Genomic DNA, 19,109 nt, shown 5'->3' with positions numbered 1-19,109 from the left:
ACCGAGGCTCAGAGTCCAGAGTCACGCAGCTGATCAGTGGCCAAGTTGAGGTTGGGATTCAGGTCGACCTCCATACCCATGACTTTGTTGCTACACCCACTTGGATTTATAACAGCATTTCCCCGGAGTATCTTTAGCGCATATTAGATGTCGGTATTGTTGACGGTCAGGCATCTATGGTACAGCCCAGGCACCGGGATGTTTGGAAGTCCCCCAGTTGATTCTAAGATGTGGCGAGATCTAGGAACCGTTGTCCTAGAGCACGGGTCAGCAAACTGTGATCTGCAGGCCAAGCAGCCTGTTTTTGTATGACCCACGAGCTCAGAACGGTTTTCACATTTTCAAATGGTTTTTAAAAATAAAAAAAGAATATTTTGTGATATGCGAAAATCATAGGAAATTCAAATTTCAATCCCCATCAATGAAGTTTACTAGAAGACAGCCATGTCCATTCGTTCACATATGGTCCATGGCTGCTTTTGTTCTCCAAAGGCAGAGCTGAGCAGCTGTGACTGAGACAGTATGGCCTGAAAAGCCTAAAATAGTCACTATCTAGCTCTTCACAGAAAGCTTGCCATCCCCTAGCCTAGAGTTCTTATGCACACCTAGGATGATAGCCAGGATTGAATGTATTTGACTTTATTTTTGGGTTCTGTTTCATATACGTAATTTATTTTTATGTTTCATATATATATATATTTTTCCCCCCCTCCCCGTTTGTGTTTGATCTTGTGGCTTCCCGGCCAGCAGTTAGCTTCATAGACCCTTGCATAGCTCTCTGCCTCTGCTTAATTCTCTCCCAGTTTTTGTCAGTTTCCATCAAACCTTCAACAAACAGACTCCGAGGACACTTCTCCCATAACTTGCGGGCTGGGGCAATGTGCTTGCAGGCAGCTTCCTTCCTCCTCGGATTGGACAGGAGGCATCAAGGAGTCCTTGAATTCTCTAAGGGTCCTTCAGGGGGATTAGGCACGCAGGTAGGGCTGCCTTCAGTGATAGAACTCCGGTATCTCCTTGGCCCCTTTGTGAGGAGGCTGGAGTCCCATCAGCCAGGGCAGCCGGGTTTCTTTGTATGCAGACCGGGGTTGGTCCGCTATCAGGGGGAGGCGGCTGCCAGCAGAATGCTCTGAAGGCTGGGCCTCTTAAGCTCATTAATATACTGATTGTCTTCCCCAATCTAGTGGCAGCCGATGGGGTGGTACCCGCAAGATAAAATGACCTTCGAATTCAACAGATAAAATGGCAGTCAGATAAAGTCCCTACAAGGAGAACATGGGAGCCGTGGTCAGTATAAATGTGTTTTCTGAAATAGCAGATGACTCAAGGCAGGATCTGTTTCTCTTCTGAACTCAAAGAACCTACTACTTAGGGACAATGGGGCTTATTCACTGTGGGGATCTTTGCTGCGGAGATGAATATTTTTACAACTGCCCTCATAAACCCCCTCCACTCGTCTGCTGCCCAGGGAGTGGGCGGGCCTCCAGAGGTGAGCTGAGGTGCCTGCACTGTCTCAGAAGCCCCATTAAGTTGTTAAGGCATTTAGTGCCCCAGACAGTGCCGACTGCAAGGGCAGTTCAAATCCCCACCCAGCTGGGGATGGGGTTGTGAAAGAGGGGGCTTTGATTTCCTCCCTGGGCAGGGCACAGAGTCCACCTTGGTCAGGGGCAACAGTTGGTGGCGGGGGGAGGCTGAGAGGGAGGCGGAAGCAGCAAACTAGCCAGACTGGGAGACCCCACCCTTAACCCACCTCGAAAAGCCCCTTTGTCATTCAGAGGGGAACAGTAAGAATATAGGAGAAGAAGGAACTGTGGGAGGTTTGTGTGTGTGTGTGTGTGTGTGTGTGTGTGTGTGTGTGTGTTGATTGCCACGCCTGAAAGTCCTTAGCATCCGCATAAAGCAAAGTGATAGTCAGTGTGTAACAGCTCAAAACCTGTCTCTGCCACTTACAAACTATATGAACCTGGGCAAATTACTGACATACGAAATACCTCACCTTCCTTGATTGTAAAATAAGGGTAAGGTTATGGATGGTGTCTACCCTACAAAGTTGTGAGGATTAAGTAAGATGATGCATGTACTCAGCCCGGGGCCTGGTACCCAGGAAGCGCTCGATCAGCACTAGCTGTTCTGATTATTCAGATTTACTCACGACCCCGCCACTGGACACTTTTGAGATTTCCTTGGGTTCTGCAGATTTCACTGTCAGGGAAAACCACAGCGACCACATGATATCCTGGCCCAGAGTCTGGTTTGTCTGAGGGTTAGATTTCTGCAGGCAAGTTAGCAGGAGATGTAAGAGGGGTTCGGGGGGAGGCAGGAGGCGGGGTTCTCAGGTCCTCAAGCTCTGATCTGACCATGGGGACAATCACAGCCCCTGGGCTTGGAGAGGCAGGAGCAGAATTTGAAGGGAGTGAGGAGTAAGCAGCCACAGAAATAAACGTCTCCTCTTCTTGGGTAAAGAGGCTGTTGTGGCTCAGGACATCCAAAGGTTATCCTGGTAGGGCTTGTTCTCGCCTCTGGGCCTCACTTTCTAACTCGGAGAATGAGCCTCTATCTCCTTCTCGAAAGATGATACACGAGGGAGGACATTAGGTGTGGGGTGAATGAAGGCTGATGAAGACCTCTGCCCCTTCCTTGCTGTCACAAGGCAGCCAGGTGAGTTTGCTGGAGGCGACCAGGCGAGTTTGCCACAGACTGGAGCAAAGGGGACAGTACACAAGGCCACCACAGATCGTGCGGCCGATCCCAGGGCTTGGGCCAAGGCTAGCCCAGCTTCCATCCTATGCCAACTTCCTCCTCCTCGGGCTGATCAATACAGGCACCAGTCTCAAACCAGTCTGCTTCCTGGCCACAGCCCTGCTCTCTGACCTTTGGGGGGCCTTTCTCTTGATTCCGCTCCAGAATGGAGGTCGGGGCCATCACTCCGGGCCTGCTCAATGGCCTCAGAATGGGCTGTCACAGGGCCTATAACCAGGGACAGCTCCTGCTGGCGAGAGCCGGGATGGGGGGTGCAGATAAAGGCCTTCCCGGCTGAAGATAAATGGCTGCCCGCAGCCTGCTACAGTAACTCCAGGCCCCCAAGAAGAGCAAACAAAGGGTGCCCCTGTGACACTCACTGGAAAGATGAAGCCCCATCAGAGGCAGCCAGGCTGGTTCAAAGCCCCAACTTAATTGTCAATTAAGCATGCATGAGGAAGACAAAGCCATGACAGCCCTGGGCTGCATGCTGGCGTGTGATTGTAAAGTCGGGAGGGGCAACGCTGAAAACAGCTGATTCTGCTGACGGTGTGTTTGTAGGGCACCTTGTAACCAATCAGCCTCTGCTGACAGAGGCAAAGGGCTCCTCCTGCCACCTCTATTGTGCTGGACATTCCAGGACCAGGGTCACACTGTGGTCACCGTGGGCAAGTGGGCCACAGCACTGTAAGCGTGGCTGGGAGGGAAGGGGCTCAGGTACAGAAGGGGTGCTCTCCTCTCCAGGAAGAGGGGTCAAGGGAAAGATTTGTCTCAAAGGTGCCTCCTGTCCTCCTGGCTCAGAGACTGGTGTTTGGAGGGGAAAGTGGGGAGGGGGTGGGGATCTCATCTCCCCAGCTCAGCCTTAGAGGTTGCTAGTGCTGACTCCGGCTGTTGGTTTCTCCTCGGCCACCACAGAGCTCTTTTCTGCAGCCAGGTAGGTTTGGGGCTTGGTTAGAGACCATCCCTTGGTTGTAGGGACCGTGACGGGAAACATATCATGAGAAGTTCAGATCAAACCTTCCCTGAGCGCTGGGCTTCAGCCTGCCGTCTGGCTGGCCCTGGGCGCACTCCCTAGGAGCCTGTCACAGCCCATGCGCTGCCTCCACCAGCAGCCTGCAAGGGGGGCAGGGCCTGATCCCAGCATCTGCACCCCAGCCCCAGAACACACCTCACTGCCTCTTAGGAACAACGCCCGTGTATGAAATTGAAAAGGAAATAGATTTCAGCTGTCCGTCACTCTTTCCACTGCGGCTTGTTTAGCCTTCTGTGATAATAATAATGATAATAGTAGTTATGGTTTATTGGGAAAGATGGTGTTTACACACTCTCTCGTTTAATTCTCACATGGCCCCTATGAGGTAGGTACTATATCTCCATTTTACAGACAGGAAACTCAGACTCAGAGAAGTTATGTGAATTGACCACGCTGCAGTTACGGGAATTAGAACCAGGTTAGAACCAGGATGCAAAACTAAGTCCAGAGAATCAGTCCCTGGACTATTTTGATGAACCCTGAATGAAAATTAAGGGAGAGGGGAAGGTAGCCACTGAAAATACACAGTGGCCCATAATTATTGCTCCATAAATAGGAGAAAGACGCACAAACTCCCTAAAGATAACCTTGATCCCCAGCCAGTTCTAGGGACTCTACGCCAGCAAGAGGTCTTCCCAACTAGACCATAAGCCCCCAGGGGCAGGGACGCGTGCGTGTCTTACTCATCACCGACGTGGTGCCCGGACTCAGCGCATGTCTGTGCTGCGGGAAAGTACAGGGTGGGAATCGGCAGGCCTGGGTTCTAGCCCTTGTTTTGCTACCGTCGCCCTGTGGAACTCTGCAAAGTCACTACCTCTTTCTGGGCCTCAGTTTCCTTCTTCCAAGTTCCTCCCGGTTCTAATATTCACTGATTTTTAAAAAGGTTGCGACTTCCGGGGACCCTAGAGAATCCACTTCCAGTGGGATACGCCTCCTCAGACGGCTCGGTGGTGTCTCAGGGCCGTGTTTCCCGCCCGACCCCTGCCCTGTCCCTAGTACCTGCTCCAGCCCCTCCAGCCCCACCTCTCTGGGTCTCCTGTCACCATACAGAATGCCTAAGCCAACAACCGCCTGGTGACCTCACCACAACCCCAGCTTGTCAGAAAGCTGCCGGGCCTTTGTTTGGCTTGCAGGCTCCCTGACTTTGGTGTGGAGATCACAGGTCCCAGCACAATAGCCATTGTCTTCTCAGTAACGCCCCTAACCCCAGCCACGCCCCCCGGGAGCTCCCCCCTCCAGCTCCACGGATTACTACTGCACAGAGGTACGTTACTTTGCCGTCAGGCCAGTGTTCATCTGGAGGCTTCTCTGCCTCTCAAGAGTAACCCCAACTTTCTTCCCGTGTGGCTGAGCCCTCCCCTTCTGTGGTAACGGGACCCAGAGAAGCTCCCCTCCCTGGCCCCCCAGGCTTCACGCTGGACAGTAGCAGGCTCCCAGAGACACTTGAAGGGGTCATGCTGGGGGGATGGGGTGCAGTGTGGAACAGATGCTTGGAGATGGCCCAGCTGCTGGCTCTGAGCCTGTGCCCCCAGCACTTAGGTCAGCGCCCGGGTCTCAGGCCTCTCCCATCAGAAGGGCAACCAGCAGGCGAGGGGACGAGCAGTTTCAGAACCATCCCCCGAGTTAGAAATGGTGCTCGGCTCTCCTTCTGCAAACCCTTCCCCGGAGCAGGCAGCAGACTGTGCCGCAGTCTGTCTACACAGGCACCAAACCGACCTCAGTAAACACATCCACTCCGGGAAGCCGGCTTTCCTGGGAGGACGAAGCCCCAGGGGAAGACATACTCACCCCATTCCCAGCCTATGCCCCACGCAGCCCTCAGCCTAGGGGGGTGCTTTCCCACCAGGAAGGTGTAGGATTCCATCCTGACAAGCCCACAGCCCAGAGCAGAGGCACCTAATCCCGGCCGGGGCCTGGCACACGGCAGCACACATAGGTACTCAACCAATTTTGGCCAACTCATCACTGCCAAGATTTCAAGTGACCCGTCCTGCCCTAACTCTGGCGGAGCACAGACGCCAACAAGCAGAGTGGCCCTTCCCCAGAGGGCCCTGGGCTCCTCCCGCTGCAGCTGGACAGAGCCCTGGGGGCGCACCTAGATGGGGCGGAGGGGCGACCCCTCTGCCTGCGGCGTGGACCGGGCACACCCGCGAGGCAGCCTGCTCCGTCTCATCCGGTGGTGGCCCTGACCCGCTGAGTCAGCAGCCGCAAGGGCAGGAGAGAGGAGCCTGGAGAAGAGCGAGGCAGGCGGGAGGGCTCCCTGGAGGCCGAGCAAGGAGTCAGGGCAAACCCAACTAGAGTCACACGCTCTTCTCACGAGAATATTCCAGCAGCAGGAGGAGGCCAGCCCTAGGACCATCCAAAAGCACTGCCTCCTTCTGAGACACCCTGAGAGCCGTGGGGAGAAGCCGGAGGGTCGGGTCGCCGAGGCGTTGGGGCCCGGCTTACCTGGCAGCTTGTTGGGAGGGGAGGTGCTGGGCTGGTGCGGGGGGGAGCCGTGGGAGAGCAGTGGGTTCAGGCCGTGCGTCTGGCTGGAGCTGTAGGCGTCCATGGCCAGCTTCTGCCGGAATGCCTCCTCCTTCCTGCGGTTCGCGAACCAGTTGTAGACGCGGACCTCAGTGACCAGGTTGGAGCCCAGGCCGTGGGCCTTGGAGGGGGAGACACCTCGCTGCAAGCATTCCGCCCTGAGAACAGGAGGGAGGGGAGGTGGTGAGCAAGGGCGGCCCGGGGCCGGCCCGCTGGCGTCTGGTCCCAGATCCACAATCACGGGGGCCCTTGGCAAGGAGGGTGAAGAGGCCACGGATAGAGTGGGGGAAAGCCTGTCCTGAGAAAAGTCCAGCCCGTGTAGTTATCTGATGAGACGGAGGGAATGGGGCGGAACACAGGTATGGAGCAGGCTCGCTGCCCCGGGAGTCAGGGGCGCAGCCTCTGGCGTGGCTCCTGAAAAAGAGAGGAAGCCGAGGGGCAGGCGGCTCAGGGAGGAGGTGCAGGTGGGCCTCCTGACTCCTCCTGATGTGGTTATTCCTCCCACCCTACAAAAGGCAAGCTCCCGGCTCTGTCTAAGCCCTTCCAAAGCACCCTGAAACGACTTCTGGTCTTCTGGGGTTTGGACATCCCACACAGGTACCAGGGAAGCGAGATTCCTTATTCACACAGCAGAACCCCCTCCAAGGGGCAGGCTGGGTGAGGTATAAATGAGGCCACGCAAAAGACGGCTGGTCTCTAATTTTATCACTGCTGATGAAACCCCAGTGCCAGGCGTGAGAGAGACTCTTAGACACCAGTGGATACTGGGGGGTCCTTCTCATCAGCAGGGGGCCAGAGCACAGCTGAGGACGCTGTGACATGTATGGGCGGATCGTTTCGCCTCCCCACTCCCCAGCCTGACCTCCCTGGCTGTATCCTCCCACTGCCAGAGCCAGTCCAGCCCAGAGAGAGGTCTTAACCGGAGCAAAGGGCAAGATTTTTTAAAAAGTCAAGGTTGGAGTCAGGGAGGACGGGGCAGGAATGAAGCAAAAAGATATCTTGAGGATTTCTAATAGTTTTCTTTAAAATTCCATAAATGAACTCTACAAAAAGAACTCTAATCAGTGTAGGCAGAGCAGAGGGAAGATCTGAGTAATTCTTGCTCTCCTGCTAAGCTTCCTTTGAACCAATGTGTGTACAACATTTGGTCAAGGCCAAAGCCAGCCCGTGGCTAAGGGATAGCTTTTCCCTGGTCTGTAAGGGCGGTCAAACACATGATTCTCCCTTCACTGGCATTATATTTTAGACCAGCATTCTCCAGCATTCTCTGGGATAATAGTTCATAGGGGTATACCACAGAGAGACCTCCCATGGTTAACAACCAATTCAGCAAAGTGAAGTGGGTTTCTTGACTGCAGGACTTCTCAGAGCCTTTAAAGTATTCATGTATGTCATGACTCCCTAAGAGGAAGCATGCAGAATGATGCTTCTCAAACTGATTTATTAATGGCCTGAAATGAGGGTTCTGTGGAACACACTTTGGGAAACCCTGATTTGGCCACTTATCTGGATAACTAATGTCTCAATATTCCAGGACTGAGGGGATGGAGCTCGGGTCCATGTGCTTGCCTGCCTGCTCGAGTGAGCTTCTGGTGGTGTTACCTGTTGCACTCCTCCACTAAGGCCTCCCTCTCTTCCTTGCTGGGGTTCTTTTGCCGGTCGTAGGCCTGGTACAAGATTTGCTGGGACGCGGGCCCCCATTTGAACCGGTTGCGACGCATCTTCTTGTTGGTGGGCTCAGAGCAGGCATCATCGGACTGCCCAGGCCCCTGGCTCTGTTGACTGAACTCTGGAAAGAGAAACAGCAGCTGATCCTGACTGCTTTTGTCTGTCAAATTTCCAGAACTCTGGACTGTCTGGTTGAATTCTGAAAAGAGAAAGGAGTAGATTTGATAGGGTCTGTAGCCTTCACTCAGCAGACACACAGACAGATAGACCAACGGAAAAAAACACCTTTCTTCCTCTCCCCTGAGCTTTGGGATCTGCTGTTACTGCGGATGGGGGTGCAGGGGGTAGGCTCGGCTCAGGCCCCTCACTGCCCACTTCGATGGCTCCACCAAAGCCACCCCTTTCCTTTCTTTGCAGGAGCTCAAACGTGGCCGACCATTGTTTGCAGGACAATTTATTATTATTATTATTTCATTGGCTCACTGGCTCTCAGACATGAAGCAACACTCTGAATCCTGAACTCTTGTGTTTTGATGTCAAGGAGATGAACTCCGTCAAGTCTCAGGTCTCGGGGAAAAAATGCTCAAAAGTACAATTTGCACTTAGACAAAGTGTTCAGAGGCTGAAAATAGCTTCCCCCCCACAGCTCTCCTCGTAATTCCTAGGGATCAACATTATAATGTTATGCTGTTTGAAAAACCCCAAACCCCAAATCTTTTGACGACTGCTTTGAAATAAATATAACTGGACCTTTGTATTGGAAAGAGAAGAAGCTCTTTAGAGCTCAGATCATTTCGGAGGCAATGGTGTGTGTGTGTGTGTGTGTGTGTGTGTGTGGTGTGTGTGTGTGTGTGTCCAGGGGTCCATTTAGGAGGGAAGCAGCCCAAGAGGGAAAGGTCTTACAGACCTGCCCTCACATTTGAAAGATGGGAAATCCAGGAGATAGCAAATACAGGACCTTCCTGGGAATGGCATTTAATGAGTTGGAGAAAGGTAAATATAGATGGCATGATGCCCCTTGTCAGTCCAATTCCCAGGACCCAGGCACACTGTGACCCTCAATATATTTTGGTTGAATGAATGAATGAAAGATGGCAGTTTGCCTGATGGTGATTCCCTAGCCTTTGCGGTTGCCATGAGATTTGATATTTACTCATGGAAGAGGAGGCCTCGTTGTCCTCTTCCTCACATGCGCGTGAAAAAGGGTTCATCAGGGTGATTAATTCCATTTTACAGATGAACAAGCATAGAGGCCAAGGACCCTGCTGACAAGGACACGTAATAGATTCATCTCCTAACTCCTGGTCCCTGGGTTCTGGACCTTGATGTTTTTCTTTCTTGGTTCCTGGAGTCATCCCCACAGGTCTCAGAAAATCCTCAAGCTCCGAAGTCAGGCCACTACTTAGTGCTTGAATCTCGTCCACAACACCCTACCACGTGGCCTTCCAGCCCATCCACCTCCAGCAACGGGAAACTTACTACCATCTAAGGATCCATTTCCATTTTGGTCCATCACAAGGAGCAGTGGGCCCCTAACAAGCCTGTACCCCAGATGCATGTGGTGTTGGCCTTTGTTTAACCAGTTGCTGATCGGCCAAGTTAACGAGCTGTCTCCCAGGTAGATGGACTGAACGTGTCACTGGGACCTTTGATTTGGGCCCCGCCCACTTTGGATGATTCTCAGGCCACTTAGGGCTCTGTTTTCACTGGTTCCCAACAATTCCTTTAGATACCTGAGAATGTCTCTGCCAAATTTACTGGCAGGAAGTCACTGACTCAATGAAATAATGTAGGGCCCCAACCAAGTTCCTTAATTCCCTCATCTTCCCCGCCTGTGGAATGGGACTGGGTGAAGACCTACGGGCACTAAATAGTCTTTCAGAACATCTGCCCCTAGTCAGGATAACGGTGATGATAATGATGATCACCCAAGTTCCTACGGAAGTTATACCTTTCAAAGTGCTTTTACACTTCCTGTATTATTTGGTCTTCATAGCAGCCATCTAAGTACAGTGACTTTGGGGAGGATCATAGTGGGAGAAGGAAGTCCCCTGCTCAGTGGGTGTCTGTCTCAGTGACTCCTCTCCTCCCTGTGGCCCTGTGGAGTTACCATGAATAATAGCCAAAGCCAGTATGGATGATCCCAAGGACCCAGGATCAGTATGAGGTTCCTCATTTGATGTGAACAGATGTCATCACAGGGAACATTTACTGAACCATTTCTACAGTGAGGTATTACACAAAATCCTCCAAATGTATCCCTTCATCTAATTCTCACACCTCTCTGTGCAAGAAGTATTGTTATCTCCATTTTACAGATGAAGAAATTAAGGTTCAGACCAGTTAAAGTTGCATGGGCTTGGGGCGGGAGCCAGGACGTGAACCCAACCTGTAGACGCTAAACTCGTAACCATTGCATCCTCTCGCTTGAAACAAAACCCAAACAACACACCCACAAAACCTTCCAAGCCAGGACGTGAACCCAACCTGTAGACGCTAAACTCGTAACCATTGCATCACCATGCATATGCATGGTGATGCACCATATGCATCACCTCTCGCTTGAAACAAAACCCAAACAACACACCCACAAAACCTTCCAGTTGGCCTTGGGTGGAGGTAACTGAACTGACTCCTGAAGTTCTGCCTGTGGTGGGTGAGAGACACGCCCGCAGTTGCCCACGCTGTGGGGGCTGCCTCTGGCTGCTGGCTGCCCGCTTTGAAGAACTAGACTCCCCCATGTCCTCCATCCACCACCAACTCTCCCCCACTTCCTTCCAGATTAACTGGGGGAGGGGCACAGAAAATGTTCATTGCCCATAAAAATTAACTCGGAGCAGTTGGCTTCGGCAACCTCTTTACAGGCTCAGGAGCCAGCCTGGACAAGGAGCTTCTATCTGCATAGATGGGTTCATGAATATTACTATTTATTATTTTTAGTTTCTCAAGAAAATTTATCATGTGTCATCTTTTTTTATCTTCCCCACTCTCTCTTACCACTTGCCACGTTCACTTGTGTCCCTCTTTTATTCATCTCACTTCCTATATTTTATGCCATGCGTGCATGTCTTATATTCATCCTTTAAGAATTGGTTGAAATGTCACCTCCTCTAGGAAGCCCTCCGTGATGTCTCTAGGCAATTTAGCAATTCCTCTGCTGCCCCTTGTGTATACTTGTATAACAACTCTTAGAAAGCAGCTGTCATTATTTTTTCAAATATCTCATCTCCCTCATTAGGTTGTAAATCCCTGGAGAAAAGGACCTGTGTATCTCACAGCCCAGCGAGTGCTTGGCACCTCATAGGTGCTCATACAATATTTACAGAATGAAGGGATGCTTCATAAGCTTTATGTCTCATGGGACTTTAAAACAATAGTAATAATTTTAAAATCCTTTGCAGAGACTGTCATACATTTTTGCAAAATGTCATTCTCAAGCATCTTGAGGAACTTTTGGGGACTCCTGTCTTTTTAGAAGCTTCCAGCTGTCCTCCTTCTCCTTTCTGAGGGAAATCCCATGGCACGCAGAGAGGTAGCTCAAACTGGAGATGCTGCCTGAGGCTTGTATTGGAGTGAGGGCATGTCCCAAGGGTTCTCTGGCCTTTGGAGACTATGGCTCCTGAAAAATTTTCTTAGGCTTTCCAGGAATTACAGGGAGTTGCTTCATGTCAGACACACAAATTCTTAAAGACCTAGTCACCATGGATGGTGGATCATCCCAGAGTTTAAAAGGGGCCTCTTCCCCTCAGTAGCAAAGAGCTCTCACTTTGTTTCTTCCAACCAACCCATCTAATGCTTCCAACAAAAGAGCAAACCACCACAATATGAGATGAACCCTTAAACCCTTTCCCTCCACCTTGAAGTCCTTTCCAGCCCACAGACATTGAGACAATAAATACTGAAACAATCACTTCAGGTCAGTGTGTGACAGAAAACAAGAGTGATTTTAAAAAGTAGCCCTCCAGTGAGAGGGGAAAAACCCAGCCCAGAAAGTGGTAGAAACTCATATCTTGACAGAGAAGCCCACCGCCCAGAGGACAGTGTGTGGGAGGAGTGAAAGCTCATATAAATTTTTCCTAGAAAAAGGGCTGGATCGAAATAATCAAAGTGTACTGTAAAATATACCTTCCTAAAGTAAAAACAGTAGGTCACTGATACTCTTATCATTGAAAGGCAGTTCAAACTTCCCTAGACTTCAAAACAAAAATCTTTGTGTTATTGGGTAGAAGAAATCTTGGGACAAAAAGGAAATTTGGGAATGACAATGGGAATGACAAGAATTCATGGGTCAGAGTTGCAAATGCAGACGCTTTTAGTGTGTCCTGCTTTAGCCAGAAGCAACTTCTTTCTCGGACAGGCTCACCGGCTGGGGGTCTCAAAACTCTACGGATTTTGGTAAATGCGAGCAAGCATCTTAAGTTGCTTCAGAACTCAGTTGCACCCCCCCTACCCAACCCTCCCAAATAACAGGATCAGGTTCTGAATATATCTATATACACAAATGCCTTCTATTTTTTATACACTTTTCAGAGAGGAGGAAAATAACGATAATGGTGATCAATATTATTGATTGCTACTAAATGTCTTCCTTGGAAACTGATCTATGGTCATGTATCAAGGGGAGATGCGTGGCTTACTTTGGGGATGATACTCCACTGTTACCTACTTGGTTTCAAAGAGAAAGATGTTGGAAGCAGGGACCAAAATATTCAAGGTGCACTGCACACACTGAAGGGCTTGTCAAAGCAACTGGCTGGGTACTAGGGGATCGTGGGAGAAGAGAATGATATAAGTCAACCCATTGTACAGCAGCTCTGAAGGCCAAATCCACATGCCAGCTTCCTTATATTTGCCAAGTGCTACGCAGACCTTGTTGATGAAGAGGAAACTGAGGCATTCCACAGGGGTCAGAGTTAGGGCAAAGGTCACTCCTGGTTGAGGCAGAGGCAGGATGAAAGCACTTACGTCGGAGGATCTCCCGCTGCTTTCGGACGTACCAGGTGTACAGGGCGGCGCGCTTCTGGGTCTTCATAGGGGTGCCCTTGTTGAGATGCTGGGAGAGGTGTGACTGGTTCAGGCCAGTGACATCGACCACTTCCCTCTGGGGGATGTTGTGTTGCTGCATGTAGCCCTTGATCATTTTGGCAGCCCTCCAAGGGTCCTCACTAGACAGATAAGCAGATGGTTAGGATGCTGGTAGAAGAGGTCGGGGAGAAATACCCTCTTTCTAGAGGTTTTACCTAAACTCTGTGTAAAACTCTGACCTTCCCGTTTCTCCTCCTGTCCGAGTTACATCCTGGGGAGAGGCCAAAATAGAACCTAAACAAAAGAGGAGATGAAAGCTCCTATATAGTGTACTCCATCCCTTTCATCTGAGGTTAGGAGGGCAAAGAGGAAGATGATTTCCCTGCTTCAGGAATGGGAAAGCACCCCAGTACTCTCTCGGGAAGCAGAAAGAGAAATTTCTGCTTTATTTTGCTTTCCTTCACTTTCCTGGAATGTGAGAGACTTCAACAACGGCAAGAGGCCCACTGGACAGTGGAGGTGCCATTAGCTTGGGGCTGGGCTGGCTGATCCGGCAATGACAGAGGGCAGAATCTCTAAATTCACCTGGACTGCTCCCCCATTATTTTCCTTCAGAATGGGTGTCTCCGTTTCTTGTCTTATAAAACAGGAGTAGTAAAACTTTTGTGTCCACCTCCTGAGAAGCAAGGAGGACTTCTTAGCCAAATGTTAAACAGTTTTCAGAGTTTCAGAAAAGTTTTAAGAAATGATGTTCCCTCCCTGGGGCTGAAGAATCGCTGCACTGAGGTGAGGCCAGTAAAGTTTAAAAAAAACCAAAAACAAAAAAAACAACTTCACAGCCTCACCTCTCAAATAAGACCAAATGGAGGGAGAATAATTTCAATTTCTGAATAAGATATGAATGATTCCAAATGCCATGTTTTCCTGTATTCTTACATTTCTCCTCTGACAGGGTAAGAGTGTCTGGAAGTTAATCTTTCTCATAAATTTTAAGCTTGGGATAAGAACTTACATTTCTCATAAACACAGGTAATGCAAAAACTTCTTTAGGACACTGTATTAGTGCCTTTGGATTTATTCCAAATGTTTTCAACTTTGCCAATATCTTTTCTTGCTTATTGAATAGGTGACTTAAAAGTGAGAGATACAATTGAAAACAGAAATTAAGAAAACAGTGCACAATATAGAACAAAAATATTCAAGAAGCAATACATCCACATATACTATTTGTTTAATGCACCTACATATTTAACTTAAAAAAGAATAAACAGCATCCCTTTACTGTATGTCGATGTATATAATAGCCTGACAGAACATGAAAAAAAGCGAAGGGAAAAATTAGTTTCAGAGGTAATAAAAAACAATGCTGAAAAGCAACATTTACGGTGTTGCAAATGAAATAACCGATTTATTTCTAAATGGTATCTATAACATGACAACTAAAGTTATGTTTGTGTAATGAATTTTTAAAAATCCAGTAATTAAACTGAGATTTTTGTAAGCATTTGAAAAACTGTCATCATTTTAGCAAGTCTTTAATATTAAATTTATGAAAACACAGGCTTTGATAGACATGTTTTTAGAAAGGCAAACAAGATTAATTACTTATAGCTTAATATATTTCTCAAGTATTTATAAAGGTACTTCCATGCAATACAACATAATGAAGTAACAACAGGAACAAAAAATGAGGAACTGCGTCCCGGTTTCAAGCATGGAGAATTCACCTTGAGTAAGAGGAAAGTAACGTAACATTTTGTACATACCCGTGTAAACATCAGAGCTCATTTAAAACCTTATTTCTGGTGAATATTTCCACAGATATTTTTAGGGTAGAAAAACACCTTCAACGGATACCAACAATAGCTTCGAAAGTTAGAAAAAGTGTTTGGATTTTAAAAGTTAATGCTACTTCGACAGATTCTTTGACTTTTTTGGTTTTGTTTAATATTTTTTTTACTGGTATTTATTTCGTGTGTCTAAGAAACCTAACCGAAATGGTGTAATGTTCTAAGAGCGAATGATTCCGTTGTTAAGAGTGAATTAGCTTAACAATTGGGAACGTTAAAAAAAACAACAACAACAAACCAGTAAAACCTTATAAACGGTAGCAAATCTTTCAGCCCGCATTGAAGGACCAGAGTTGGGGATAAGATGGCGTAGTTACACCTTTACAGCTCTGACCACAGAATTCTCATGCATTCACCGGGAAAAGCCCCGAGAGTCGGTTACGTTTTGAAATTTGAAAATACAGCCCGTGATCAGGGGTTCCCAACCCCGATAAACACACAGAACGGGAGAAGCGCGCCCGGGCATTGTGCTCAGGACGCAGGTGTCAAGCGCCCGACCTCGGCGCCCGCCTGGCCAGCCCAGCACGCTCCTTTCCAAACAATGCCTCGGCCGCCCACAAGCAGAGAGGCCCTGGACCCCGTCTCAGATCGCCGTGATTCTTCTTTAAGAAGCCTCAAGCCCGGCCTCTTGGGAGCAACCAACTTACTTTCCAACTTTCCACCGCGCGCCAGCCTAGAGCTGGGGCCGGGGACCCGGCAGCGCGCAGCCCCCGGCCTGCTTCTCTCGCCTTTCTCTTCTAGGAGGTGGGAAGAGCGGCCGGGCGCTCCCCAGAGTGACTTGCCCTGTTCTTTTCTTTCCGCCTTAGGGGAGCGAGGTGGGCCAAAAAAGGGAGTGCGTGCGTCTGGCGGTCAGCAGCCGACGGTGCACTGACCTGGGGACCGCTAGCGATTTCTTGAAAAATTACTTTAATCAAGTCCGACCACTCCCGAAGTTGGGGGAGGGAAGGCAGCAACCGCTGGGGAAAGGGAGCGAAACCTTGGGGTCTGTCCTGCGTCCCCCCGCCCCAGCTGGGGGTCTCGGGCCCCCTAGCCTCGCTCCCCGCCCCCTGGAGCCGGGGGCTCTGCTCAGCGAAGAGCGCTGAGGTCCGGGGTTCCGGGCCGGGCCTGGCTCTCTGCCCGCCGGGCCTGCGGCGTCGGCGGCCCTGGGGCAGCCCGGGTCCGGCGCCGGGTCTCCGGGCGGCGCGGGGGCTCGGCTGGGAGGGCCCGGCAGCGCGGTGCGTGTGCGCGGGCAGCGGCGAGCAGCCCCGCGTCCGCGTTCTGCTTTCCTTCCCCCTCGAAGCCGCCGCGTTTACAACTTCACCAATGAATAACCCGCCTCTCCGTTCAACCTAATCACGACTTTTTGTGTATCTTTCTGTTGATGATTTATAGAAATAAATTAATAACACCGGAACTCCACGTGCTGCAGTTTATATTACATCTCTGCCGCGTCCGGCCCGGCGCGGGGCTGGGTGCCGAGGGGCGCCCCAGGTCGCCTCGGGCTTCCCAGGTCCTTCCAAATCCCAGCTGGAAGGCGGGCGCCTGCGGCCAGGCAGATGGGCCTAGGTCCCGGGGCGTGGGGGCGGGGGGGGTTGGCCCGCCGGTGGGCGGCGGGAGATCGGTCGGTCCGCCGGGCCCGGGTCAACCTCCGGGCCGCCCTGGCGCCCCAGCCGCTCCTCTTCAGACCCCTCTCAGCTTCCTGCACCCTAACCCCGGCTGGGGAGAAACCGCCGCCACGGGCGAAACCGCGAGGGAAGAACCTCAAACCTCAGAACTGTAGCAACATACTTTCGGGAAGTAAAAAAAAAATCTAGAAATTCCCCTGACTGTTTTGCTAGAGAGTAAAGCCGCCGGGTCCCCAGGTAGCAAATTCAAATGCAAGGTCATATCCCATCCCAAACTGCCACTGCGGGCGGGTGACCGAGGCTGCCCGAGTCCCCGGCGCGACTTTGGTCCTGGCCCTGCCTAGAGACCGCGGCTCTGAAGGGTCCGAGGCCAAGCGAGGGGCTTGGTCCTAAAGCAGAGGGGCCGGGAGCGACGTGCGGTCTAAGGGGACCGCTCGGCTCCTTGGATAATCAGTAACCAGCTGTCAAAGCCCTAGGCCGCTCGGGGAGTTTTAGCAAACGACCCGGGGCCGGGAGATAGACCTCCCGCCAGCCTGCCTGGATTCCCCAGGGACGCCGGGGTGTCGGCGGCGAGATCCGGAAACGCCCTCCTTTCTCCCACCAAATCCGCTGCGAACTGGGGTCTTGGCCGCATTTTCCCCTCGCTTGCTCAGTGACATGGTCTCTTATGCCGCTTGAGGATCCACCCTAACCTGACAACGTGCAAACATTTCCTTTCGCGAATCTAAACGGGTTTTGGGGATTCCGGATAGCACTGGGGTCTCGCACGGGCGCTGCAAATGGGAGTGCACTCCAGAGAAGTCGCCCCCCAGATCCCGGCCCGGGTGCCGCCTGTCCCTCTGCCAAGGGCGGCAGGACGCCGTGTCCCAGGCCGGCTGCGTTTCCCCGGACCGCGGAGGCGGTACCTCGGAGAAAGGCTTGGCCTGGGGCTGATGCGGGCCCGAGCCTGGTCTCCTGGGAATCGCAGAGGTTTCACTGCGCCCACTCGCACCTTCCGCCGCGTGGGCAAACCTCCGGGCAAAGGGCCCCGCAGCTCGGGTTCTCCCAGGCCGAGCCCCAGCCCGGCCGGGAGGGCCCCGCGGGTCCCGGCCGCTGGCCTGGGCAGGCGTTCCTGAAGCCTCGGGGCTCGGGCCGTCCAGTCGAGGGACTTGGAGGGGTCCAGGTGTTGGGAGAGAAGCGGAGCGCCCCCCGGGGGACTTCTCTGGCGGGAACCAGGCTTGGCAAGAGCGGTCGCGCGCACTGTCGCTCAGGCACAAGGCCGGGGGCTCCAGGGGCTCGGGCGCACGCTCCGCACCTCGGTCCGCGCCTACCTGAGCATCCGGTCCACCTCCGCCCGCTGCTCCGCCGCCTCCTCGGTGTTGAGGGCTTGCAGCTCCTTGAGGATGGGAGGGGTGTCATAGTCGTCCCCGTCCTCGGAGCCCTCGTCCCCGGACAGACGGCCCTTGGCGTGGCCGTTCGTGAGAGTGTGGAAGACCGGCTTGGTGTCCGGCTCGGCCCCGCTCCCAGGGGACAGGGGCAGCGTCTCCAGCTTCACCCCGAAACTCGGGGATGGCAGCAACTCCTCCAAGGCCTGGACCAGCACCTCCTTGGTGACCCCGGAGCTCAGCAGGGCGCTCAGGAGTTCTTGCTGGAGCGACGTGAGCTTGGACACCATTTTCCAAGGACAGAAAAAGAAGGGGGTGAGGGGGTGAGGGGGTGGGTGGGTGCGAGAGAGGAGGGTGGAGGGGAGTTTCACAAGCGAACCCCAAGTCCAGGAACCCCCCCACCCTTCAGCCTCCAAACACCTGTTACTCCCCGGGGTCCGGAGTCTCCTCCGAGAGGAGTCAGAAAACTTCTAACTTGCCATGATCGCCACCATTAGGCCATATAAGATATGCAAATTAGTGGGGAGGGCCCGGCTTTCGGCCAGATGCAAATGGTCGTGGGGAGGGGGGAAAACCGAGAGAGGGAGAGCGTGAGGGGCAGACGCGGAGAGCTGGAGACCCGGGCCGGGAGCGGGGCTGCCAGGGTCCATTGTACCCACGCCAGGGGGCCGAAGAGACTCTTGTCCTGGTTCTGTTTATCAGCCAAACTTTAGCTGACCTTTGGACTTGTTAAACAAGTAGCTTGCAGCCTAGTGTGGAAGGCTCCGGGACTTTTCCACCGGTTGCGGGTCCGGCTTTAGTCCGGAGAGAAGGAGAAACTGCGCTTCGGGGGTTCAGGTGAGAGCTGGAGGAAGCTGGGGTGCTCTTGGAAGAAGGAGATGGAGGAGGATGCGAAGAGCAGAGACCCTCCGACGCGTCCCAACCGACGCAGGCGATGGGCCGGGAGAGCCAGGCGGGCGGAGGATAAACTGACCGCAGGGGAATGGACGCGGAGACCTGGGGGAAATGGGGCGTATTAGGTGGGGTGAGTGTGGATTGCGGGGGCGGGTGTCCCATTTACTTCTACCTGAGTTAACCACTCTGCGGCCCCCAGACCCTCACCAGCTGGGTCTAGCGGTTTGGATTTGCACAACTGCCGGCCCGAGAACGTAGGCAAGCGGGAAGGAGGCCCGGAGAACACTTGGGAGGAGGCACCGACTAATTTATGACCAGAGGGAGTAGCCAAAGTTGAGCTCCCCCAGCAGCGGGGCTGCACCAGCACCCAGCCTGGCCGAGCCGCGGAAAGCTGGACGCCTGGGCCACT

General features: G+C 52.3%; 1 protein-coding gene across 12 annotated transcripts in view; it reads right to left on the bottom strand.

Moving 5' to 3' along the window:
- HNF1B (HNF1 homeobox B) overlaps positions 1 to 19,109 on the bottom strand; it is a 156,030-nt gene that overhangs the window by 57,657 nt on the left and 79,264 nt on the right. For 4 of the 12 annotated variants that reach the window (XM_055090782.1, XM_055090783.1, XM_028499779.2 and 1 more), the window contains 3 exons: positions 12,929 to 13,128; positions 7,898 to 8,162; positions 6,218 to 6,453 (listed from right to left, as the gene is read on the bottom strand). In XM_055090782.1, the coding sequence (XP_054946757.1) occupies positions 6,218 to 6,453; positions 7,898 to 8,162; positions 12,929 to 13,128 (701 nt within the window). Of the gene's footprint in view, positions 1 to 6,217; positions 6,454 to 7,897; positions 8,163 to 12,928; positions 13,129 to 14,000; positions 14,068 to 17,752; positions 18,803 to 19,109 lie in introns of those variants that run through there. The other 8 variants (XR_003683139.2, XM_007110527.4, XM_055090785.1 and 5 more) reach the window with 5 other exon arrangements.

The sequence above is a fragment of the Physeter macrocephalus genome, chromosome 14, assembly GCF_002837175.3.
Source record: "Physeter macrocephalus isolate SW-GA chromosome 14, ASM283717v5, whole genome shotgun sequence".
Lineage (NCBI taxonomy): Eukaryota > Metazoa > Chordata > Mammalia > Artiodactyla > Physeteridae > Physeter > Physeter macrocephalus.
The sequence above is the reverse complement of the archived record's forward strand: the minus strand, read 5'-3'. Positions and strand labels throughout refer to the sequence as shown.